This window comes from Oryctolagus cuniculus, chromosome 14 (assembly GCF_964237555.1).
Source record: "Oryctolagus cuniculus chromosome 14, mOryCun1.1, whole genome shotgun sequence".
Taxonomy (NCBI): Eukaryota; Metazoa; Chordata; class Mammalia; order Lagomorpha; family Leporidae; genus Oryctolagus; species Oryctolagus cuniculus.
Window position 1 is genome coordinate 18486513 of NC_091445.1, and position 26284 is coordinate 18512796.

Here is a 26284-nt window from a genome sequence, read left to right on the forward strand (position 1 = left end):
TATGTCTAGTCAAATAATAGGCCCACATAGGAAAAGTAGAAGGTGATACTTTTTAAAATCAACTTTTCTAGTCAAAGGGAACCAAACAGTTAATACTGTCAACATCATCATTTACCTCAGACCACTAACTCCATTACTTTTGAGTCATGATAAAAGTCCTTCATCGCTTCTAGTAAGAAGCCAAACACAGCCCAAATGGTGAGTTAAACTTTTCCTTTTAGTCAGACAGAACTGGTCTTCACATGAACACTTTCAGTTCTAAGAAGCTTGTTTGCCCTTTTCTTCCTGATAACCAACCTTGTGCCTTATGTCTGCCAATTCTCCTAAAGAACTACTTCTTCAGAGTCCCTGAAATTCCAGAAAACCAAAAAATGGAAACATACACCGAAGGAACCCCCAAATTATCGTTATTTGTTGGCAAGTATAGTCCCAGGTATAATCTGTCCTTATCCCTTAACTACAATTCCTGGAGTACCAAGGCCTGGAATCTATCAACCACACAAATACACGGGTTTGCAAGCCAGGCCAGAAGTACTTTTAAGGCTAAGAGAAAGGTATTCCTGCCTGTTGCTTCCTCCTGGAATGCCCATTTTTATAACTTTTTTTGGTATCTTTTTAAGGTACTACTCAAATACCATATGATAGTTTACGTTTCTCTCATCTCACAATTCAGCTGACTACGAATCTAATGTTAATGTTACTTTAAAGTAGAATACAATAGGCTTATTTTAAATTCAGATTCGCAAATAAATTAACAGAGGAGGACATGACCACATTTCTTTAAGTGGGAAAAATGCAGCATCCTCTGATCGTCACAGCCCCCAGCGCGTCACTTCGCCCGCCCCCATGGCAGTCCCATCGCTCGGCTTCTGTGATGGGACAGTCTCCTGTTTTCTTCCTCCTCTCCCTCAGAACCTCTCTTTCTCAGGTTGCCTTTATTCCTTCCTCCATATGCTGCGGAGTTCACAGCCTGTCTTCTGGCCTCTTCCCTTCAATGCCTCATCTCCTTCCAGGATGATTGCATTCATTCAGCTTTAAGGCTTTCAATACTCAATGTTTATGCTGCCAATTTAAAAATTTTTTAACTCTAGCTTCTACTGTCCTCTGAAGACCAGACATTTGCATGGAATTATGAAGTCAGTATGGAAAATATAGGGAACTAGTTTTACAAACCGTTGACATTAATTAAATAATGATCTACTTTTATACATAAGCTTGTGATTATCAAGTACCTGATCACAGCTAATTCTTTACACATTCATGTCCTTGGGTGCAGACTGGTCTTGCCACACCAGTGGTATAAAAGGAAGGGTAATCAGGACAGTGAGGCAGAGCAGGACACATTCTAAATTATGTAGCAGGCAAAGCCATTTTGGCTTGTACCAATCGAAGACCTATACAACACAACTTCACCTAAATATGCCAGTGAAAATTAAGGCAACAGTTTACATGATGCAAGACTAAAAACAGACAACAAACCCCTACCTATTTTCTAATAGAATTTTCAGGGTAAAATTCACTTGACCCAAATGAAGATAATGTTCATATTTCAGTGAGTTTTTTTTTTTTAATTAAATGCCTTAAGTAAGAAGATTTAATTCAATACTCAGGAGTTGTATTTCATAGGTTGTTGATCAAGAATGACCCTGACATGTCTCTCTTGCACTAACGAGGACGATAACTCAACAAGAAGCCTCTGAGGGGGACTCTCGAGCACCAGGTGAGCAGAAGGACTGGCTCCACAGGCCTCACCTGCTGCAGGATCGCTCCCAGGGAGTTCTTGTCTTTCTGGTTGACGCCATCTTTCTGCAGTCGAGCAAGCAGCTCCGGTTTCTTGTAGGCCTTGAGCGCCAGTAGGTGAATCACCCTGTCCCTGTACGGTCGCTGAGAGACACTGCTGCTGCTGTGTGTCTTGCGAATCGTATTTGCGGGGTTCATGGGGGTTGACCTCTTTCTCTCAGGCACTGCATCTGCAACAGCTTGAGGTGCCTTCCGAATCTGCACTCTTTTCCCTAAAGGCCAGGGGAAACCACTCGGTTACACGTTTGCAAACTACAACCTAATGAGCACCTCCCTTTCCACAACTCACCACTTAAGTACCCCTTTATTTTTGAAGGGAATAAAGGCCACTTCATTTCAGTTTTTACTTTAAAGAGACATGCACAGAGAAAGCATTCTACGTAAGTGGCCAAAAAGATGAACTCAGAATTTTTTTGATGAATCATTTCTTGGAATCAATACATATAGATGTATTTTGCCCACACAGTAAATAATGAGTAACACAAAATCTAACAGACTGGGGACTTTTAGATTCCTGGTTATTTGATGTTAAGTGGAAATAAAGTAATTTCCGCGTATTTGTGCCATTCACAAAAGTTAACTCTGCATTATCATAGAACATTTCTGAAAGCACAGTGAATTGTGACACATACCAGTCCACACCTCTCAAGAACACACTCATGGCTCAGCTTGCACAAGACCTTACTTCCAGATTCTGAAGCCACGGGGAGTGGAGTCGGCGTCCACTAGGCATCCCTACCAAATTGCAGCAGTCAAAGGCTAGGGACAAAACAAAACAGAGCGCTCTCCTCTGTGGTGCTGAGACCCGGAGAATGAGGCAGAGGAACGGGAAATCATACAGAGAGACCTGTGCCAGGGCCAGGGCGACTCAGCTGGTTAGCGTTTTCCTGTCTGGCTTCACCATTAACACTTAGCAGGTGGCTACTTCCAGCGAAGGCATGGGCTGAGGGAGCAGGCCGCTACATACACATGTGAAGCATCACTGACTACTCCAGTCATCACAGAAAGTAGCACAAAACTGGAACCCTCATTTGATGAAGTCTAAGGTAGAAGCTCTCGTTCATTTAGTCCACTCTAAGCCTCAGCTGGACGCCCTCTGGTTCAAGAGGGGGGAGAGCTGGTAATGGCGCACAGGTGGGGCAGCTCCCCCAGGAAGCAGACTATCAGCTAGAAACAGTGGGAGAGGAAAGGCACTTTCCCCAGCCGTGGTCTGTGGTGAAAACAGCTTCTGGGGCAGGAACTTACTGTCACTGCTCCCGCACTGCACTCCCCGGGCCTGGCCAGAGGGATGATTTGTCCTGACATCACTCCACCTTGAGTCCGGGAAACAGGATGAATGTTCCCAGGAAATCTCTCCTGGCTAGTCTGTTTCTTTCCTATCTGGATACAACCGACTGCACAAATCAAACTATTGCACAATAAAGGAACTCAACATTAAGGGAACACTGCCTAACTACTGAGTTAAGAGTTGGAGATAAGATTTAGATCTGGTTTCTGTATTTTTGTTGATTTAGAAACGGCTGGCTCAGTGACAGGTGGGAAAGGAAACTAATACTTATTGTGCACCAATCATGGGAGGAGGGGAACTGGACTAGGAGCTTCGCACTCAGGATCTCATTAGGTCTCACAAGGACTCTCAAAAGGTGGACACTGTCCCCATTTCACAGGCAAGAAAAGCGAGGCTTTCAATGGGCTATGAGCACATAGTAAAGTGTTCATTTAGGAAGTGGGAAGTTCTGTGATGAACACCCAGACTTTCCTGCATGTTTTGCTCTAAGCCTGTGAGTTGCAGAAGGGCAGGGCTGTGGTTGCTTTGTCTACCAGCAGGCCTGGAATCAGTATTTGATGACTAAGAGAATGACAACAAGCGACAAGAAGGCAGGGGAGCAGGAACCTACCCAGTCCCCATTTCCCATATGGCCAGGCAGCCAGAGGCTGGGGACATGCTGAAATTTCTAACATGAAATTTTAAACACCAGCCTTTCAATTCATTATTTCTGGGATGTAACGGAGTTAACTATCAACCCTTGAAATTGTAATAGGCATTAGTGGAAAAAATAGGGTCAAGGTCACAAAAGTTTAGGAAATACTATAAATTCCATACTCCTTCCCCCTTGCCAAGGCTCACCATAACAGAAATCTGTTAACTCATATTTTCCAAAGCAAACTGACCATGGAGCCCTTCTCTCTTCCCCTTTCTTGTGTCAGGAGGGGATGGGAGAGAATGCTTCTCAGCCAAGTTCACGAACATTACAACTGTCATCTAGAATGAATTCAAGCCAGCAGGAAGGAAAAATATAAACAGAAAGTGACAGCGCTGCCACCACGTTCCAGGGTGCCAACCAGCTCTGAGCCTCTGGTCCTGGGTCTCAGGGGGCTCCACAGTCTTCTGGGATTCCCCTCATCTTCTCAGATACAGGTGTGGCACAAATACGGGGCTAACTTTGCTCTTAAAAGGACTTTGAGTATGATGATGGACAGGAAGTCAGTCTGGTCAGGGGGAGGACAGAGCTGGCACCTTCCCTGGGGTGCTTATACAAGGCGGTCACCTCTCCTCAAGTCCCCTCACTCAGCACACTCCTTTCACTGTTTTTTCAGACAGCCAGTCACAGGGAACCCTTTCTTTCAAACGTGTGGAAGAACCCAGACTCACTGGACCACTGAGTGATACCCAGAGATCACTTGCTCAGCAACCCCCGTTCCTTTTGTGCCTACCCAACCAGGAAGGGGTCCTCTAGTTCAAAGACAGACAGGCTATGGGTGAAAAAGAAATTGGTGAAGTAAAAACAAACAACCAAAAAAACAAAGCAGGAAAATGCTAGGTTCCAGGTGGGGAGAAGGGCTTCATTTTTATTTTTTATATTTGCCTCAGAAAAACCCTTTTAATAAAGCCTGTGGGAGAGCCTAATTCTCTTCCCAGACCCAACTCTAATCAACTCCCTGGGCTCCGGATATAAACAGCAGCCATGGGTCGCAGGGCTGGGTAATCTGGGACTACATCCGAAGCACTGATTCATAACAAGGCATGCACTCCTAGCTTTTTCATTTAATCCGTGATGGTGAAAGTATTTACCCCTCAGTGAAATGGCCCTAGAAAACAATATGAAAGGAAGGGGGTGGAAGAGAGAGAGAGAGAGAGAGAGAGAGGGAGGGAGGGAGGGAGGGAGGGAGAGAGAGAGAGAGAGAGAGAGAGGCTGCACCACTTTTTGCAGTTGCTTCTCTGTTCTGTGGATCCTGACCAGAAACACTGGCAGCATGACCCAAAGCTAGGAAAACATCAGCAGTGCTGTGCCAACGACGTGGCTCTGTCATGGTTACACACACAATCCGCTGCAATGGAACCCATTTGGAATTTGTGATCATTTTTTCAAAAGTTTTAATACCAAAATATACACACCCAACTGTCACAAAGTATTTGAACTACAAAGCATTATAGATGTTATCCAGGTTACATATCCTGCCTCTAATATTTGTAAAAATTAAGATGATAAATAACAATTTATCCAATTGCTCGAAAATATGCTAACTTGCCATAAATAAAGGGGACAAAAATTGGAAAAATTGGAAACAGAAGCCCAAATGGTGGATTTCTTGGGTGATTTTCTATACCTGAATATTACTACATGTATAGATTTATGTTAAAATTAACAGTGAGGAGAGGAGAGGAGAAAGAAGGGTTGGAACGTGGGTGGGAAGGCAGGCAGGATGGAAAGTATCACTATGTTCCTAAATCTGTATATAAGAAATACATGAAATTTGTATACCTTAAATAAAACTTAAAAAAAAAATCAACTGATCACATGAGTGGGGAAAAAAATTAAACAAACTTACAAATCAAAAAAATTCCAGATTCCAGTAGGAGTCAGTGAGCAGGCTTAAGGTTCTCGTACTTGGAAAGCAGTGGTGATTATGGACTTTTTCCTTTTAACAAAGAGGCAGGGTTCTAACAATGCAATTATGTGCACCACTGACCAGTGAGATTCAGGTTGGAGCCTCTCCTTTCTCCTCTCTTCGCAAACAGGCTTTGGTTTTTCCCAGCCCACAAGAGGGTCGCAGAAACCCATACTGTGACAAGGCCAGGTGACCACTAGCCCCAGGGGCACAGTCCTCCTTAAACTGGTCTTGTGCCTTGGTTCAGCCATCAAGGCCTGGCATCATGCCAGCACCGGCATGGGGCCCCAGCGCTACTATCATTTGTCCTCCACCTGGGCTGAGAGTGTTGAAAGGAACCGTGCTCTGCAGGTGCCTCTAGTCTGGTGTGGGAGAGCTTCTGGTGTCATGATGCACGATTTAGACAACTAAGAACTAAGGCAGGGCCTCCCACTGTTTTAAGAAAATAACACAACTTGTTAACGAGGCCATACCTGCACCATTTTGCCATTGCTATGCAGACTGGAGAGTGGACCTTAACCTACTTCTCAGAGTGCTGGTGAGGTCCACAGGAGCAGCTCCAGGGGGACCATGTGCAGCAGCCTCAGGAAGTGCTGGGTACTGTTAGCATTAAAGGGTGACAAATGATGCAGCCACCTAGAAGGATCATGCAGTTCTGAGACACCCAAAAAAGCTGAAAGATTCAAACTGAGCTGACCAAAAGGAGAGAAACATATGGAAAAGAACTGGTAATAGGGAAGGGCAAAGAAACCAATCAGAACAGGATGGAACAAAGGACGGCAACGTTCCCAACAGACAGGAAAACCAGGCAGTGTCCCAGAGTTTCAGAACCAGTCAGCCTTTCTGCTAAGAATAGTGTCCAGTTGTGAACTCTGAGGGGAGGAACTGGAGGCAGCCCAGAGGAGGACAATAAAAATAATTAAAGGCTTGGGATGGAGGCCATATTAAGAAAAGTTAAAAGAAGCTGGGGTTATTTGACCTGGAGAATAAAGGGCTAAGGAGGTTAATGACAAGATTCAAGATCAGAGAAGAGCACTGTGCTATGATAGTGAGTGGCCAGGACACTGAGGACACAGCACAGAGGCAAAGGCTCAACTAGGGCTCTGGGGAGGACAGACATATGCAGAGGGGGTGGCCAGCTCTTCGTGGAAGGGTAAAGATACAATGTGGTTCAGGTTTCAACTTTGATAACCTTAGATTTTTCTGTGGTCACTCCCCCAAATGCATATGAATGATCAGTAATGTCTGTGAGAAACCCTGGAAGTCCTATAGGGCCCAGCCCAGTGAATAGCCTGTGGGATGCTGGGTGTTGAAAAGGCATTGTGTAAGCCGAAAATGAACTGCACCTGACCTACCAAAACAAACAGAAACACAGGACCAGAGCAGACACCAGAGGATCCCGTGGGGGAGAAGTGCAGTAACTGTCGATGATTTTCAAGATTTGGAATGAATCAAAGGGAGAGAATTTCAGCTGGTTTTACTAGGAGGAGAAAAGTCACTTTGATGGTTTGAGTCTTCCGTTCATTTGTCAGGCACACCAGTTTGCCTCACTGTTTCTAAAACGGTGGTAGTGTACAGAGTGAAACACTTGCAGAGAAACAGGACTGGGAATTCATAGTTTGTCATTAAATTGAAGTGTGGCCGATCTTGTGCATTTTAAAAATAACTCGAGGCTTAGCCTACTAGCACAGAAAGCTAATTAAGTTACTTACCAGGGTAGAGGAGAAAGGAGGGAGTTGCTAACTTCAGTCAGCAGGAAAGGGAAGGTGAAAACCCTCATCTGGTAGCTTACTGGGCAGGGAACGGAGCCCTATGGGTATAGATACCTGGGGAAGCTGTGAATTGTTGTTAAACCAAACTAAATGTATCTAAGCTAAGCACCAGGTCCCAAGAGCACTGGCTATGTTCCAGAGAAATACTTATTAAACCACTGGTGAAGCTTCTCAAAGCTGAATGCATTGTAGCTGGATCAGCAATGGGAAAATACAGAGTAGAATTACACCAAACCTTGGAAAGATGTTGATTCAGTCTCATCAACAGACTGAGTTTTATGAGCACAAGTTTCCAAATTAATATTCTTTCACCATTAACTAGAGTGACTTGTGTTAAGAAGCTGACCAACCAAGAAATCAAAAGGAGCTCATCTTCACTCTTACCATTCTATTACTGTTAACAGTCATTGTGAATCGACCCCTCAAGAGTTGTTAGGGTCACAGCTCATAAAAGACAGCCTCCTCTTGCTGGTCTGGTTTTATTTCCTTTCAATCTGATGGATATTTGAGTGAGCTCATGATAAATATGATAGGGGTGGGGTAGGCTCTTAATTAATGAGGATGAGGACCATAATTGCAGCACCAAAGATCTAGTGCCCTAATGCACTGTTTTTTAGAGGCACATTTGAATACTTTTGCAATAAAAATTCCTTATTGTGCAAAGATTCTTTGAAACTATAAGAAAATTTGCAATAATGAGGTTATCAACTCACACTCACTATAAAAATAGCCCCACAGAAGTACAAAACAAGAACCAAACTGTCCATCACTGAAATCGCATCATCCAGTGACAGGGAAAACACAAATGCCACAGTTACAACCACATGAGTGACACGACTAGATCCCAATACTGTAAATAACAATAGTCAACATCGGTTTCAGGGCTCAGCAAAGTTATAAAACTTTCCAATTTCTTCTTTAGTTTTCCAGTAATTTGAAGAGAACTAATGACCTTTTTTTGTGGTGCAAAAGGCCCTGAAAACTAATTTCTCTGTTTTCATTGAGTTACTGTTACCAGTATTTACCTACAGTGATCTTGAATTACTCCAATCAATCAGCGAGAGGGAGAAAGAGAACTATATATACAAACCTACATACGGTCCACCGGGTTTGATAACTTTTGTGCTTCGGTTGCGGGATTCCTCCTCGGCCTGGGTCATTCTTTCTCGTGTCATCTGATACGAGTCGTTTGTTGCACACACTGTAATTTTATCCTGTATAAACCCCAGGCAATTGAGCTGGGAGGCTCCAGAGCTGTCAAGGAAGACAGTGGCTTAGTTAGAGATGCCTGTCACTCTGCACAATAAAGGCAAGCGAGAACTAAAATCCACAGCCCAGAGAAGTTTGTAATCCTAAAATAACCAATATTAATTTTTAAATGTAAAGATTATCTAAGGTGTATAAATATCTTTTCTTCCTTTCATATCTCTCCCCCCCTCAATTCTAAATGACTTCTTGGAGACCAAATGCATAAAATTTGGAGCAAAATTTGTATTTGGAGTGAAGACCAGAGCCCCAGTGAGCCTTGTACTTCTACCTCCACTTAGCAGTCAATTATTTTAAAGAATCACCTACCACTGGTAGGAGAAATGTGTGAGAACTTAATTTCAGTGAAACCAGCATATGCATGCATTAGAACTGCATTCATCAGTAGGGATAGGGAACAGACTGGGAGGAAGGGGAATGCATGAGTGACCGCTGAGAAGCTGGTCGGAGGTGGAGCATCACAGGCAGGACGTGATGGCTGAACCAGAGTAGGTCAGTGAGAAGGCAGGGGTCAGTACACTGCAGAGACGGTCAGCAGGAACACTGACAGAATTTCATCAATGCTTTGCCCCGCAGGGAGAGAGGGCAAGAGGGTAAAGATGTGGCCTGGCTATAGATATACAGAGGTGCCATTTTCTGAGACAGTGAACCCAAAGAAGGGCAGGTTAGGGACATGGTTGGGAGGGAGAAAATGAGATGTTGGAGTGGTGAGTTTGAAGGAAGGAAGAAAGAAGGGGTCTCAGAGGAGCAACCTGGAGCACATTCATATTTCAGCCGCATAAGACTTGAAAACCCCAGACAAAGTGGTAGGACAACCAGAACAGCCCTGTGTCGCGGAAGCCCTTGGAACAGAATGTTTCAAGCAGCACACAGTGGTCAGCACTGGGAAACGCTGGGAACAATTTCAGAAGACTGAGGAAACAGTAAGTATCTGTGGGATTTGGAGGCAAGGAGGTCACAGCCCCCTTGGGGAAACAGCTTTAACGGGATGCTAGCGTGATGCTAGCGGTTGAAGTCAGACTTTGGGTCAAGAACTACATTGTTTTTGTTTTTGTTTTTGTTTTAACCAGACGGACTTGAGCATGTTGGAATGCTGAAAAACCAGTGAAAGAGGGAAGGGAGGAAGGAGGAAGCCTCAGGGGACGAAAGATGGAGCGACAAGAGTGGGAGGAAATGACTGCAGAGCGGGAAGGTCTGGTGGCAAGAAGTTTGTTTTTAAACATCTTGCTCGGAGGGAGCATTCGGCCTCGTGGTTACAACCCCAGTTAAGACGTCTCTATTCCATATTGGGATGTCTGGGTTCAGCTCCTGGCTCTGGCCCCTGACTCCAGCTTTCTGTCAATGCAGATCCTGGGAGGCAGCACTGAAGGCTCAAGTAACTGAGTCCCTGCCAACTACGGGGAGCCTGAATTGACTTCCTAACTCCTGGCTTTAGCTGCGGGTATTTAGGGGGTGAATCTGCTGATGGGAGTGCTCTGTCTCGCACAAAGAAATTGAAAACCAATTAAAAAAAAAACTCTCCCTGTTATTTACACTGTAATTTAAGAGCCAGAATAAGCTGAACCTACTGCCAGTCATGATGAAATTGTTGCTTGCGTTTTTTTGAGGTAAGGAAACATCTTTTTTTATTTTTTATTTTTATTTTTTTAATTTTTTGACAGGCAGAGTGGACAGTGAGAGAGAGAGAGAGAGACAGAGAGAAAGGTCTTCCTTTTCCGTTGGTTCACCCTCCAATGGCCGCAGCGGCAGGTCTCCTGGTCTCCTATGCGGGTGCAGGGCCCAAGCACTTGGGCCATCCTCCACTGCACTCCCGGGCCACAGCAGAGAGCTGGACTGGAGGAGGGGCAACCAGGACAGAATCCGGCACCCTGACCGGGACTAGAACCCGGTGTGCTGGTGCCGCAGGCGGAGGATTAGCCTATTGAGCCGCGGCGCCAGTGGAAACATATCTTTTAGGTGACAACAAAATGGAGCCACATATGACAGGGAAGAAGATGCTTTCTAGAATTCTTCATTCTCAGCTGAGCTACTGTGAAAGTGTAAACACGTGGGCATATGTGTATAAATGTTTCCACAGTTCTTCCCTAGCCTTGCTCACTGTTTCCCACGGTCGAGTTGGCATTATGGTACCCTGTATGCCTAAACTGTGCAGTTTTCACTAAGCCTGGGAAGGGGGTAGATTTAAAGAATTTTTGAGAGATAATTTTGACTATGAGATTTCCACCATGTTATATAGGAAAAGTGAGGGTCAAGGAGGCTTAAAAAGCCAGATAAGAAAGGAAACAAGCTAATCCATATTTGTTGGCTATGGCACCTATTTTGAGCTTAACCAGTGCAGTGAGAACAGAAACAGGTGTAAGAAAGCCCCTTCCGTATAAGAGCACACACTACTAGGGAAGAGACAAGATCCACGGGAAAAGTAAAAATTAAATGGAACTGGGGCCGACGTTGTGGTGTAGCAGGTTAAACTTCCACCTGTGAAGCCGGCATCCCACATGCGTGGCCAGTTTGAGACCTGGCTATCCCACTTCCGATCCAGCTACTTGCTGGTTGTCAGGGAAAAGCAGTGGAGGATGGCTCAAGTGTTTGGGCCCCTGCACCCACATAGGAGACCTGGAAGAAGCTCCAGGCTCCTGGCTTTGGCCTGGCCCAGTCATGGTGTTGCAGCCATTTGGGGAGTGAAACAGTGGATGGAAAATCTCTTTCCCTGTCTTTCCTTCTCTCTCTGTAAATGTGCCTTTCAAATCAATAAAAAACAAATATTTTATTAAAAAAATTAAATTTGGTTGCCAAATTGAGAACTGAAATTTTAAGTACTTTTGTTTTCATGGTGGCAAATTTCAATTTATGCTTATATCACCTCATTTTAAAAAGCACCTTAGATCATTCTGAAGGGATACTAAAACATTTGCCCTGATTTTCTCAAAATAACAGTTTCTGTTCTCTTACAGCACTGTGTGTACTTTTCAAATCAAGGAAGGTAGGAATAAACATGCAGGGTATTTATGATGGAAGGGTGAAACCTGATTTTTTTCTGATGGTATCACTAGTTTTGCATAAGGGAGTAAATCCTTTAATAAAATTCCTACGTGAGCATAGTTCAATTTGACTTCAAAATTTCCTCACTTAAGACAAGATTCACAGGTGATGGCACCACGATTAGAAATTAGTGTGCTCTGTGGCGGTAATGAGCACTGGACTGGAGTTCTGAGTAAGTCAGTCTCATTTAGCCCAGCCACTCACCAACCAGCTTGGTAACTAGGGATAGTCACCTGGGAAATGAAGGGATTGGTCTATGCAATTAGCAAGGATCTTCCATGTGGCGACTCCACAGTCTTCTCCCAGTGCTATCCAACAGAACTTTTCACAAAGGTGGAAATACCCTGTATTTGTGTTGCCCACTATGACAGCCACATGAGGCTACAAAGATCATAAAAAGTGGGTCATGTGAATGAACAATGAGATTTTAAATATTATTTGATGTAAACAGTCACACCTGACTATGGCTACTGTAGTGGATGACACAGCAGAGTCTACATAAACTGCAGTATATGCAATTTAACAAAAACGTCATCACCTTAAATGGGAGGAGAAACTTAGAACTCTTTCAATTGTGTATCATCCTTTCTATCTCGCCTCCTGTGCCTGCTTGAAACACAGCTTCCGCTCTTTCAAACACATACATCAGGCCCTTACAGTTTTAAGTGCTACACAGATGAGAGATGCATAGACCCAGGGCCAATGTCAAAGCCTTACCCACTGATGACAGGAGCGAGCCCCCAACCTCTTTTGTCTTGTTGTAGGGAAAGAGCAAACCCCCCTACTCAAGGGCTCATTCTTTAATCAGAAACAACCAATGCAAAGAACCAGCAACAGGGGCTTATTGTCTACAGAGGAGCTAAGTGCATAAGGGTTCCATGGTACCCTGGGGTGGGTATGTGTTCTTTGCCCACCCACCCCCCTTTAATCAGGGGAGATGACTTCTCTACAAGGGTTAATTTTCCAGTTTCTAAGACATTATGGAATAGACTTTTAAAAATCTACCTTAAAACAAGGCTTGACCAAGGAAGTAGGAAGAGGGAGGACACCCAAGATGTTTTCTCTCTTTTACCCTTTAGTGTGAATCCTGACTATGTCAATAAATAAAAGCTTTTACAAATTTTAAAAAATAGTCTTTAATAAAAAGCCCCAAACTTCCTATTTTATCCATAACATATTTTGTCTGTACCGTAGTGGCCCCTCAAGGGTGTGAATCTAAAAATTTTGTGATTGCATTCCAGTGACAACGTTTCTAGTAAACGCTGGGCACTTAATACCTTCTGAACAAGTACACAAGCTCTGCAAGTGAATTCAGTTATTATTTATGGAATGACTGCATGTATTTTATTGTTTAGTGTTTTTAAAGCCTGCACATCTTACAAAGCACTTACCTGGAGAAGGTTTGCTGAATGCAGTCAAAGCTTCCTTGAGGGTTGTCCTTGCCCACGTTTGACAAATAGAAATTAAAGTTATGCACTTCGTTGAGGGGATCATTTTTGGGGATTTTGACAAGCTAAAAGAGGAAAAGAAACACCTCAGATTATAAATTTGCATGGAGGATCTTCTGACTGATCCACTAATTATTTAAGTGACAATCATTTAATAACCAAGCCTTCTTGATGAATACTTTTACAGCATTTAAATGACCAAATGATTCAAGGAGTCTGACAAGCATGTCTATAACTCATTGCATCCTTATTTCCATTATCTACCCTTAACTGTCAGTAATCGCTTCTGGCCATAATTAGTTTATAAGAGGAACTCTCTTCATTTCAAGTCAGCAAATGATTACAGTTCCTACAGAAGAGTATTAATAAATTTGTTAAAAAGCTCTTCCTCCTCTGAGCTCCCCAAGTTTTCCTTTGTCTGACAGAACCCCTGCTGAGTTGTGTTTCTGAAGAGTCACTAGCAGCACAAGGTTAATGCCATAATTACATTCACAGGCAAGATGCAGCCAGGCGTTTGTCTCTGCCCTATGATTCCCTTATTCATCCTCATGTTTATACAACAAGGTCAGCAGCCTACAGAGATGAGTCTGCAGCCACTCCCAGGCTGGCCCCAGGCAGCCTGTGGAGCAGGCAGTGGTGGTTTCTGCATTCTTACTCAAGGTCTCATCCCCTACCGGATGGGCAGCCCCAAGAGCAGGGGACAGGGTGGCTCTAGATGACGAAGGCCCCGAGCATCAGGCTTATGGTAGGAGCTCAATAAACTTGTGTGAACAAATCTCTTTCACTGGTTCTCCTCCCAGCACCTCATGCCTTTCCTCCTGTGGGTCTGCTGGGGACACTGTGTTGTTAGGTGATGATTTACCAAAGGATCTGTGGGTAAGATAAAATGACACCCCACCCACCAGCCCCCAAACAAGTCTGAATAATGTGTGTGTGTGTGTGGGGGGGGTACTTTATGATGAACATTTTTTCCCCCAAATCTCTTCTCTGCATTATTAGATTAAGACCCTGAGCTGAGTGGCCATCAAGTGTGTGTGTGAATATGCTTGTGAGCACAAATGTGTGTGACCCCTGCCCTTGCTCTGCCCTGCTGGACACTCTGCCACATTTAACTCACCCTAAAAGACCCACACACCTGGACCTATACATAGGAAAGACTGGGAGCTGCCATTCCCAACCCCTCAACCCTCTTATCCCCAGGGGGGAGGGGGAAAAGGAAAGCAAACAGGGAGACAATTTGTAGAGCTTGGCACACAGTAGACGTGTAATACATACTTGCTGAAGGAAGAAGTAAGAAGGACTCAAGAGAGCTGCTATCATCCATGAATTTAAAGTATGATTGACTCTTTAATCAAATAATTGATTTGAGTGGCAGACAAAGAGACACAGATAGAGGGAGACACACACATACAGAGTCAGAAAACACTTACTCCCAAAAATACACACTCTCATCTACTGGTTTGTTCCCCAAATGCTAACAATGGCAGAGGCTGGTCTGAAGCTGAAGGGAGCTCATTCCAGGTCTCCTACATGAGAGGCAGGGACCCAATCACGTTCACCATCACTGTTGCCTCCCAGGGTCTGCATTAGCAGGAAGCTGGAGTAAGGACCTGGAGCCAGATGGGGATTCCAGACACTCTGATGTGGGGGGTGGGTGTCATCCCATGACTCCCTATGTTAAATGAGATCCAATTCGTAGAGGAGCAAGTTTCTACATTTATTATCTACTCTATAAATAACCTTTTTGGAGGACCTAACGTTAGTCTTTAATTCCCCAAATTTCCCTCAATTCTAAAATGCTATCACTTTGTGAAAAGCTCTTAATTTACTGTCTGTAGGTACTCATCAGACTGCCTTACTGCGTGTGCGAACTCAGCACCTCCTTGGTGCGTGCACACACACACACACACACACACACACTGGTGACTTCTTACAGCAGTGGGGGAAGGCAAGAGCCACAGGAATGCTTGCATCAGACACAAATGAATATGAAGTCCACCTGCATGCCTGTGTAACAGCACACACTGAGGTCTGTTTTTGTGTTTTTGGGACTAGCAGTGTCTAGTGATAGAGAAAGGAAGTGCACCCTAGCCTTAAGCCTCCCTAAGGCCTACTGTAGGCGGCAGATACATAGGGAAGGGTATGGACACCTGATTGAAATCCTCTTCCCAGCTATGTCTTACTTAATTTTCTTCTACTTCTTTTGACCCTATACCCCCATCTGCAGAACCCAGCTGGGGTGATTTTTACAGTAATTGGGGTCTCATCTCCATGTCAGGCTAGGCCCAAGTTTTCTTACTGTGCCATTCAGGTTTGGGACTACAATAGTTCACTCATCATGGTAGAGAAAATTGTTCTACTAGGGTGATTATAGATAGTGTTTTCAAAAAGAAGACATTTTAAAAAAAAAAGTCTTTTTCTATTTTTCAAGAAATAGAAATGCAAATGTACAATATTCTGTCAATGAAGGTTTTTTTTTTTTAAATAATTATTTATTTATTTGAAAGACAGTTACACAGAGTCAGAGGCAGAGGGAGACTGAGGTCTTCCATCCACTGGTTCACTCCCAAAATGGTCCCAATGATCCTAGTTGGGCCGATCTGAAGCGAAGAGCCAGGAGCTTCTCGTGTGGGTGCAAGGGCCCAAGGATGTGGGCCATCTGCTGCTGCTTTTCCAGGTACATGAGCAGAGAGCTAGATTGGAAGTGGAGCATCTGGGACTTGAACTGGTGCCCATATGGGATGCTGGCACTGCAGGTGGTGGCTTAACCGGCTACACCATAGTGCTGGCCCATCAATGTTTTTAACTTAATTACTGGACTATTTTAGCTTGTATGTCTACTGAACAGAGCATTACAAAAAAGCTAATAAGAAATCACACTTTTTTGTTTCTCATCCCTCAGTCTATCCAATACCCCAGACTTCTTAAGTAACCCTTATACTTTCATGTGGAAGAATTATTTTCCTATACATTTTAATTGTATTTTTTAAAAAGCACACACATGCAATGAAAGTCTTATTTAAATTTGGATAGTTCCATAAGAAAAATATCTTGTATGAATTAATTACTGGGTATGCTCATCAAAGCATTAGTCTAGTCTGATGGTAGACACTGAAGACTTTCATAAATTTGTTCTTTAAAAGACTCTTGAATAGGGGAAAAAAAAACTTCAGTTATTTAAAAAATATAACCACGACCACAGTAACAGTCAGATACAATGAAATGAAGTTTAAAAAAGCATATATGGCCCTTACACATAGATGAGAGCAATGGTTCTCAAAATGGGACATCTGGCATGGAAGGATGCTCCTGGCATTCAGGAGAAAGTACTACCAGACCCCTACCAGGGCAAAGGACAGCCACCATGACAAAGAATTAAAAATGGTACTAGGGCCAATATTGAGAAATCTTGGATTAGAAGTGGAAGTGAGTCAGTTCCTATGAAAAGAAGTTAGAATTCTAACTCCACTGACTTCTGAAAGTCAATGATGAAATGGAAGAAAAAATGGTGAATTTAGAGAAACAAACGTACCCATTTCATTTCAAATGAAAAAGTTATTTTAACTTCTTTGAACTATTTCTTCCAGCTTTATAACTGTCAACCAGAAAAAGCTGAAAAGCCAGTAAGATAAGTGCATCTGAACCATATTAAATAATATTTAGCCATAGATAAAGTATGAAGATTAAGTTCCTATGGCAAACTAATAAATATCACAAAACCAACCAATACACAAATGGCTTCATGGTGTGATTAAGAAATATTTTCTTGGAACACCTAATCTGGACACCAATTTTTTTTTAAAAAGGAAGTCTGGAAGAGATAAAAGCTTACTATGAACAAACCCAAAATGTGAAGGTTATATGAGGATAAACAAAGCAAATCTTTGTAGAGAGATAATCTCTGAGATTCTATATTCCTGTTTTTTTTTTAATTGCTATTTATTTTAGAGATAGAATGAGCCCCCATCACTGGTTTGCTCCCCAAATGTCTGCAAGGGCCAGGGCTGGGTCATGCTGAAGGGGGAAGCTGGGAACTCCATCCAGGCTTCCCATGCAGGTGGCAGGAAGCCAGTGACTTGAGCCATCATCTGCTACCTGCCAGGGTCTAAATTGGCAAGAAGCTAGGGCTGGGTATTGAACCCAGCTACTCTGATATGGGATGCAGATCACTAGGCCAAATGTCTAACCTCTCTCCTAAATAAAGTGCTACAAACCTCACTGGCAGTAACAATTAGAAAAAAACGTATAGTTTTCAGCTGAACAAAAAGGATAAGGCCGGTGTTGTGAATCAGTAGGTTAAGCTGCTGACTGCAATGCCAGAATCCCACATGAGCACTGGGTTGAGTCCTAGCTGCTCCAGTGCTGATCAAGCTCCCTGCTAGTGTGTCTGGGAAGGCAGTGGAGGATGGCCCCAATCCTTGGGCCACTGCACCCACATGGGAGACTCGGAAGAGGCTCTTGGCTTCTGTCTCTCCCACCTCCGGTCATTGTGGCCATATGGGGAGTGAACCAGTGGATGGAAGATCTCTCTCTGTCTCTCCTTCTCTGTCATTCTGCCTTGCAAATACATAAATCAATCTTTAAAAAAAAATATAGAGTAACTGCTATCTGTAAAGGGCTTTTAATCCTTAGCTTTTCTTATTTTTACATAACGGTACTTCAAAAAGTCTGTGCAAAAGGCATTAAATGAAAAGCTTATTTTAGTGCAAAAAACCTTTTGAAATGCATGTATGAATTTTTCATAATATGCATTTCTCATGAACTTTTTGAAGACTCCTTATATGCATGATTTCAGTGTTTTCTTCCCTTTGCACCAAAATAAACTTAACTTTTAATTCAATTTTCCATGAACTTTTTGAAGTCCCCTCCTATACCTCACAGAGAGATAAGATTCTCCGGCTGCTAACTATTGCTGACAAACTACGGCCTGTCCTTGGTTTGTGGAAGGAAGGCGGCATGATAGCAGGGCTCCCCAGCAATCTTGCCTGCCCACTTGCATCCCCCTGAGGGTGTGTGTGTTGGGGGGGGAGCAATGTGCTGCTGGGGGTGGAGTGGGGACAGGCACCAAGGCAAACCCTGCTCACTTGGGGACTCCAGGGTGCATCTGAGGTGGAGGTTGGAGATAGGCGGGAAGAGATCCATGGTCCAGGCCCATCTGTGTTCCTGTGCTGCCCTGGCTCTCCAGTTACCAGAGCAGCAGCAATGTAGAAGGCAGAGCCTGCCCTAATGGCAGGCATTTCAAGAGCAAGATGTTGCCAGGCAATTTTCCTATCTAAAATCTCAAAGCTTCGATTACAAGGCCTATAGATTGAGAACGTCTAATTCCTGAGGGTGGTACCAGTTAGATAGGGAGTGTTCATATCAGTAGCCAAGGACACTCTCAGGCAGGAAAGGGTGCACAGATGTGGCAGCACTTCCATTTACAGCCGTGAGTCTAAACAGCAGGAACCCACAGGCAGGAAAGCAGGAGACTGCCATGCAAAGAGCAAGTTGTGTGTGACCTTGCGGCCAGGCGAGGGGGAAGGGCCCCAGAAATCAGCTGTAGGAACCTCAGAGAGCACAAGAGGCTGAGAGGCAGTGGCTGGCCATGCTAGGGTGGGTCTGGGATCCTGTCTACTCTGGAGACACCTCTGAAAGTGGGACTTGGGGGTACGCATCACTCTTCTCTATGATGTACCTGAAGGAGCCTGTACCACAGCCCATGTATGACAAGGCATTCCCTTTTGGATTTACAGGAGAGGAGGGAACACAGGGGGGCAATGGAAATACAGTGGCATGCTGGCAGGCCTTTGGTCAGCTTTCCAGGACCTGGCTAACCATTCTGGGAAATAAACCCCAAGGTCTGACTTAGCAACAATCTGGGAAGGGAATAACCTCCAGCAAAATGGGAACTTCTCGACATTGATTGTAGCATCTTAAGCTCTTCCTACAGGTGAGTGGTGGTATATTTATATTGATGGACTCATGACATCCTTGAAATTTTTTAGTGAAATGACTTAAAAATGAAATATTTAAAAAGTACTAAAGACAGAGTCCAACAGTTTTTTTTTTTTTTTTTTAATTGAACGGGAAGGCTATAAAAATATACCACTATGTCTGGGCAACTGGAAAAGTAGATTTTAATTTCCATTCCCAAAATGAGAGACTGAAAATCAAAGGCTTTGGACCACAATCCACAACCTTCCTCCCAAACTCCAGCCTATCTTCGATAAAAGCTATGAAGAAAACGTTTCAGGAAACTTTCAGACATTTGTAATTAACATAAACACTATATACCCAAGCTTCTAATTATTCTGAGATGCAGGCTCAGGCATGTGGTGATGGCATACTGTCTGAGAGGTCATTCTGACATCCAGTCACACGAGGATGCAGGGCAGAAGCGCAGCGCACGCACACTGAGGGATGCTGAGGTGTGCTTCAAAGCCATTGGTGCCCTGAGCGCAGACTTGCCCACTGTTCCACTCTCCACTGCTGCTGGTCTGAGGCATGCGCTAGATCAGAAGGGATGCCACTATGTTTTTTTCCTATTTACTTCTTCTGTGGGATTTTCAAATGATTTAAATGTACACAGCTGTTCTTTGACAGTCATTTCAAGAGCATTAATGTTCTCATACAACTTTATCTGTTAAGGCAGCTGGGAGCACCCTATGAGATGCTGGTGAACCATGTGACAATGACTGGTCTCCAAGCAGACCAGGGGGCTGGGAGAGCCAAGATCACCCAGTTTAATTTCTTCCTTTAGATGCTAGACAAGGGACTTGGGGACTTGCTCGGGGTCACAGTGAAATTTAAATTCGTACCCTGTTCCATGCATGTCTAAAACACTTCACCCCTTGTCTTGCTTACGTACTATGTTCGTGCTCTTTCTCTCCCACTAGAGTATGCAGTCTGCAAGGACAGTCTGCGTTGTGTCCCCTGAGTTTACAGTTAGCCTCTCAAATGGTGCGGGTCGAGAAGCAGTCACTCACTGTGTACTTGCTGAATGAATGAAAATGGTGACTGCCGGCTCAGCCAGGACTAGAACTGAAGTGTCTGCTTGCTTTCCACCGGCATTTCCAAAGCACGCCGAAAAGTTTCCTTTTGGGAAAATGCGGCTCTATCCTCAAATAAATCTGAGAAATGCCAGGTTAAACAAAATCCTTTTCTTTGCTGTAGGTCTTTTCATTCTAAATAGAAATTTCTCAGTTTTTATGACCTGAGGACCCACCTCCTCCATCGCTCTACTCTCTCAGGAGGCCAACAGCCTGTTATTTGAGTATATACAGACTGTAGCTTAGATATAAATAAAACTTGCAGCAAGCATTTAAACGTCAGAGTTCTCTGTTGGTCAATTCTGTGATTTCCAAAGTCTAGAAAACACAGTTTAGCTTCAGAAATATATTTGCATGAACTATTCAGGTTCCACAGTTTTTAGCAGCAGAATTATCTAGAATCAGAACAGAAAACAGAAACCTCAACCTGAAAGTCACAAGTTCTATTTTTCAAACTAGCACTGCAGTTATGACTTTGGGCCCAACTTTATGGGTCTCGGATCAGCCCAGATGCACAAACCAATGTTGGGGGTGGAGGGCCTGGAAGAGAAGGGGCAGGGCTACTGTTACTGGCTATAGGAAAAAGTAAGTACTAGAGAAAACATAAAAGAGTGAAATATTGTAACTGACAATGAAAGGTAGAGGGTGAAGAAGATCTAACACATACTAGAAACATCTGAGACGTCTATTTCACTGAGCAGAACAGTGCCAAATGCCAGATTTATCACAAAGAGAAAGATGGCAGTTGCCCAAAAATTCATGAAGCAATTACCATAAATAATTCAGGACATGTTCATTTACTTCCTTATGTTCTTCCTCTTCAGCAAGATGTATAAGGAGAAAAGAAAAAGTAAAGTAGGACAACTTTCTCTACTATTTCTCATTGCTCCTCTGAATCCAGTACTGCCACTTGTTCAAATAGTTCTGGATTACAGAGTAGAGCAGCCTAACACTGTACTTGCCTACTTCTGTAGGACAGTCTTAGTCTTATTAGAAAAATTACTCCTCAGAATTGCATTCTCGGCCCTAATGTGTTCTTTTATATTTATGAGCATTTTGAAGAAAACATCACCAGTGGCAACATTTTCAAGCTAATTTTAATTGAAATTATAAGGAAGCAATAACATCTATGGAAGTAAAGTACTGTTAAAAAAAATCACACACCCAAGTTGCAAGTTGCTATATAACCGAAGCTGAAAAACTGCCTTCAATAATATCTGGCTCTCTTAATATAAAATCAACTTTCTAAATGCTATGTTGCTAAGGTGATGTTGGTTAACTAATACATTCATTTATTCCACAAATACTAACTGAACAGTACCAGGCTGGGCACTGGGAATTCAACTGGCAAAAATCCCTGCCCACAGGAATAGAAATCCAGGTGTGAGATGACGGTAGCCAGCACCAGTAGAGGAAGAAAATGAGTGGACTCAAATGTACTTTGCAGGTACAGGCCTGCTTCTTAGACACACTGAATATAAGGAATCAAAGTGAGAAATCAAGGATGACTCCAAGGTGTTTTTCTTGGAAGAATGGGATCGAGTGTGTGTGTGTGTGTGTACACACATACAGATGTATGCACACAAAGATAACAAATGTTTAGTATCTTTGACAGAATGACAAGCATCTTCATACAATTGGATACATTAACTAGCTAAGTGCACTTCTCAAACATAATTGACCAATGTTAGTTTCAATGGCTAAAAGGGGCTTCAAAGTGAGTTTTGTTATGACTCATTGTGTACCTTCATGGCTAAAAATTACTTAAAAGAAACCAGGTGGCTGTGTGTAAGTTGGTTGGTAGCTGGATATTTTCAGGAAAAAAAATGTAGGGGGTGGGGAGAAGACAGTCACTGGCAAGGGAGAGATGCCAACAGCAGATAAGAGAGCCCGTATCAGGGGAAATACAGAACAGAAAACCTGTGCCTAAGCACGAATGCACAATTGAGCCAAATGCCAAAGCAGCTGTTGGGGAAAAAAAAAAAAATAGTGAGAGCCCTTGAGAACATTTAACTGAACTGTTCAGAATGTAGTTATGGCTGGGCCAAGCCCCAATTGTATTACGGCAAAAACCAAAGTCTCTCAGTGAATTCAGCAATTCTTATTGTAAAGCTACATTTCATCTTTCTGTCACTAACCAGTCACTTCCAATGAGTCTCCTCACAGGATCGGTACTGGTGTAGAAATGAACTGAACTGTCATCTCAGCTCTCAGTCTCCTCATCTGCCCACATTGTCTATCTCCTGGGCAGGAAAGTGCTGTGCTTAGTTGCTGAGGACACTGGCTCCTGGGGAGTCAACCCTGACTGTTCTTGCTCACACCTCTCCAGACTCCTCAACATCCAAACAACTCTGACTTACTATATTATTATAACCGTAAGTCTTACTGTTTTTCACTCCTAATGGTCTTCTTAGAAGCTATGTTCCGGACCAGTGCTGTGGCAGAGTAGGCTAAGCCTCCACCTGCAGTGCCACAACCAGTATGGGCACCAATTCAAGTCTCAGCTACTCCACTTCTGATGCAGCTCTCTGCTATAGCCTGGGAAAGCAGTGGAAGATGGCCCAAGTCCTTGGGTCCCTGCACCCTCATGGGAGTCGGGAAGAAGCCCCTGGCTCCTGGCTTCAGATTAGCATAGCTCTGGCCATTGCAGCCATCTGGGGAGTGAACCAGTGGATAGAAGACCTTCCTCTGTCTCCCCTCTCTCTAACTCTACCTCCCCAATAAAAAAATTAAAAAAAAAAATAAAAAAAAGTTATGTGCACATCTCCATCTCACCCCTTACTTGGATTGTCTTTCACCCTCCATTTCTGCCCCCATCCTCTAATTACTTGAAAGATTCAATTTTTATTAAAACTGTTCTTATGAAAGGCCAATCTGCCCATCCTGTCCCTTCCCCATTTACTTTGTCTTGGCTCCCTGCTACTGACTGGTAGGTCTGAAGCTGCTTAATGGGACATGCAAGGTGCCTGCCCCACAGACCAGCATTGTGGCCACTAAGCCAGTATAATTGGGCCTCAGCTTGCACCTTGGAGTTCAGGTCCCAGAAGCAATACACTCTACCCTGTAGCCCCAACTTCTGTCTTAGCCTGTAGACTTAGCCTTTATTGATGGCTGAGTTCAGGAGACCTTCCCTTGCTCAGGGTGCCTCTCCTTTGCCAGTACGGTGGGTTCAGAGACCTGGCTTTGGGTCTGCACAAACCCCTCACCTCCACTGTTGTCCTCATCATGCTGCTTGCTAAGGACATGCTGGTGTATCTTTCTCTCCCATCAGACTGGTTTCTCTGGAGTCAAGGATCACACAAGGTCTTACTCACTGATAATTATTCATTTACATACTTATCTCAGAGGCATAGAGATACAGGTAGAGATAGAGAGATAGATAAATAGAAAAGAGAGCTCCCATCTGTTGGTTCACTCCCTAAATGCCTGCAGTGGCCAGGGCTGGGGCAGCTGAAGCTGGGAGCCAGGGACTCAATCTCAGGGATCCCACTACCTGAGCCAACACCACTGTCTCCATGGGTTTGCTCTGGCAGGAAGCCAGAGTCAGAAGCCAGAGTCGGTAGGGAACCCAGGCACTCTGATACGGGAAGGGGGTGTCCTAACCCCAGATCAAATGCCTGCCCTTAATTCACTTTTATATACACAAAAATAATTCAAAATGTTTTGGAAAATGGAATTAAAGGTGGTGTTGATGCAAAAAAAATTTTTTTGAATTCCTGTATATTTTTTCATAATGTGCATTTTCCATGAACTCTGTGAAGATTCCTCATAACTGAACCTGAGCAAAGTAGATACTGAGTATATACATTGGATTTACCTGAGGAAATTGGGAACTAAAGTCACTTAGAGAGTGCCTTATAGCAGTGATTTATAAAAAAAGTGCTGAGGGGTTGGTGCTGTGGTGCAGCGGGTTAACGCCCTGGCTTGAAGCACCAGCATCCCATATGGGCGCCAGTTCTAGTCCTGGCTGCTTCTCTTCCGATCCAGCTCTCTGCTATGGCCTGGGAAAGCAGTGGAAGATGGCCCAAGTCCTTGGGCCCCTGCACCCGTGTGGAGACCCAAAAGAAGTGCAGTTCCGGCCATTGCAGCCATCTGGGGAGTGAACCAGAGGATGGTAGACCTCTTGGTCTCTACCTTTCTCTGTAACTCTGTCTTTCAAATAAATAAAATAATTTTTTTTTTTTAAAAAGTGTTTGATGAAAAGCCTGTGGAAAATCAGGGCTACCCAGATCAGGGAGAAATCAATGAAATGTGGGAGGGAGCCCACACAGCTGCCTACTGTGTGGTACAAATGTGAGGATGACAAAGTTTCTGACTTCTCTCAAGCTATGTTTAGCTCCAAACCTAGGCCAAGTGGCTTCCTGGTTTGTGGGATTCAAATCTATATTATACATTTGTCTTTTAAAAAGATATCTTCATGTTTATAAAATTGTTCATGGAATACTCTGGTCTCACCAATCTCCTTTTGAAAATATGACTCAATCTCTTTCAAACTACTTTGTATTTTAAAGGAATTACAAAGATCACACTAAATAATTCAAAACTTTGTTTTTCTCCAGGCCAAGTAGGAGGCAAAATTTTATTTTGAAAACATGATGCCCAAATCTGAATTCTACAAGGGAAAAAAAAACCTTCAATATGAATGCAACTTCCCGTTCATTGCCAATCTTTTCTCCTTCTTGCTCCCCTGGCATCTGGAGGTGAGTTCCTTTTTGCTCAATGCCAGGAGGAACTGGCAGGCATGGGTGGGTCTGAGATTCGTGGCTGGCAGTCAGCAGTGGTTGTATAAATCTAGGGGAGAGACTGGCACTTGACAGTGGTGAGTCGTCAAAATCAACAGAAGTTGTGAAAAGTGGCCCAGGCACTAGATTTTCCACAGTTTCATCCCAACCCAATCAATGTCACTATGAAAACTTGCAAGTTCTTTAACATGAATGAATATCTCACATACACTTAGATGTACATTTAGCTCTTAATTCTGTTTTTTTTTTTTTTTTTTTTTTTTTTTTTTTTTTTTTTTTTTCAGGCAGAGTGGACAGTGAGAGAGACAGAGAGAGAAAGGTCTTCCTTTTGCCGTTGGTTCACCCTCCAATGGCCGCCGCTGCAGCCGGCGCACCGCGCTGATCCTGGCAGGAGCCAGGAGCCAGGTGCTTTTCCTGGTCTCCCATGGGGTGCAGGGCCCAAGCACCTGGGCCATCCTCCACTGCACTCCCTGGCCATAGCAGAGAGCTGGCCTGGAAGAGGGGCAACCGGGACAGAATCCGGCGCCCCAACCGGGACTAGAACCCGGTGTGCCGGCGCCGCAAGGTGGAGGATTAGCCTATTGAGCCACGGCGCCGGCTTCTTAATTCTGTTTTTTCAACTTAATTGCTTTCAAGTCTTTTTTTTTTTTTTCTTTTTTTTTTTTTAAGCTATACAGAATGCTTTCACTCAAAATAAATCTTACGGAGAAACCCAGCACATAGGACAAACAGAGTCCAGAGCCCTCTGGATAAGGAAATGATGATGAGGGACTGGAGCTGCTTAAACAGCCACTGTGGTGACATCACAGGCTCTCCTGGGGACCAGGGCACAAAGCTACAGTCTACAGCAACAAAACACGCGATATTCAAGAGATAATATTTTATTACATTGTAGTTCCATCTTAAGTACAAATTACATATGAGTATGCACAAAAAATACTTCATGTGCCATGTTTTAATAGAAATTAACGCTACTGAAGAACACCAAGACAGGAAAGGGTGTCCTGCATCTTGGTTTTGAAAATGCTTTCTTTACCACTGGATACCTGCATATTTCCAGTTCTAAGTGGGGCCTCTCATAGTCTGAGCAAAGTCAGAACACGTCTTTTATTCTCAAAAGCAAGGCAGCAGCCCAGAGAGACAACATCTAATAAGCTAGATCATGGGTTCTGGAACAAACTTCAGTTTCTAATGCTGGCTCCAGAGACCACCATCTGTGAGTAAAGAACTTGAGTTTCCTCACCAATTAAATGTAGACCATGACATTACCCGCCTCCTACAACTACTGAGATGTT

General features: G+C 43.6%; 1 protein-coding gene across 1 annotated transcript in view; it reads right to left on the reverse strand.

Moving 5' to 3' along the window:
* ELL2 (elongation factor for RNA polymerase II 2) overlaps positions 1–26284 on the reverse strand; it is a 67753-nt gene that overhangs the window by 12849 nt on the left and 28620 nt on the right. The window contains exons 3-5 of the mRNA XM_002713941.5: positions 13160–13281; positions 8554–8717; positions 1753–2012 (exon numbers count right to left, since the gene is read on the reverse strand). Of these exons, the coding sequence (XP_002713987.1) occupies positions 1753–2012; positions 8554–8717; positions 13160–13281 (546 nt within the window). The remainder of the gene's footprint in view (positions 1–1752; positions 2013–8553; positions 8718–13159; positions 13282–26284) is intronic.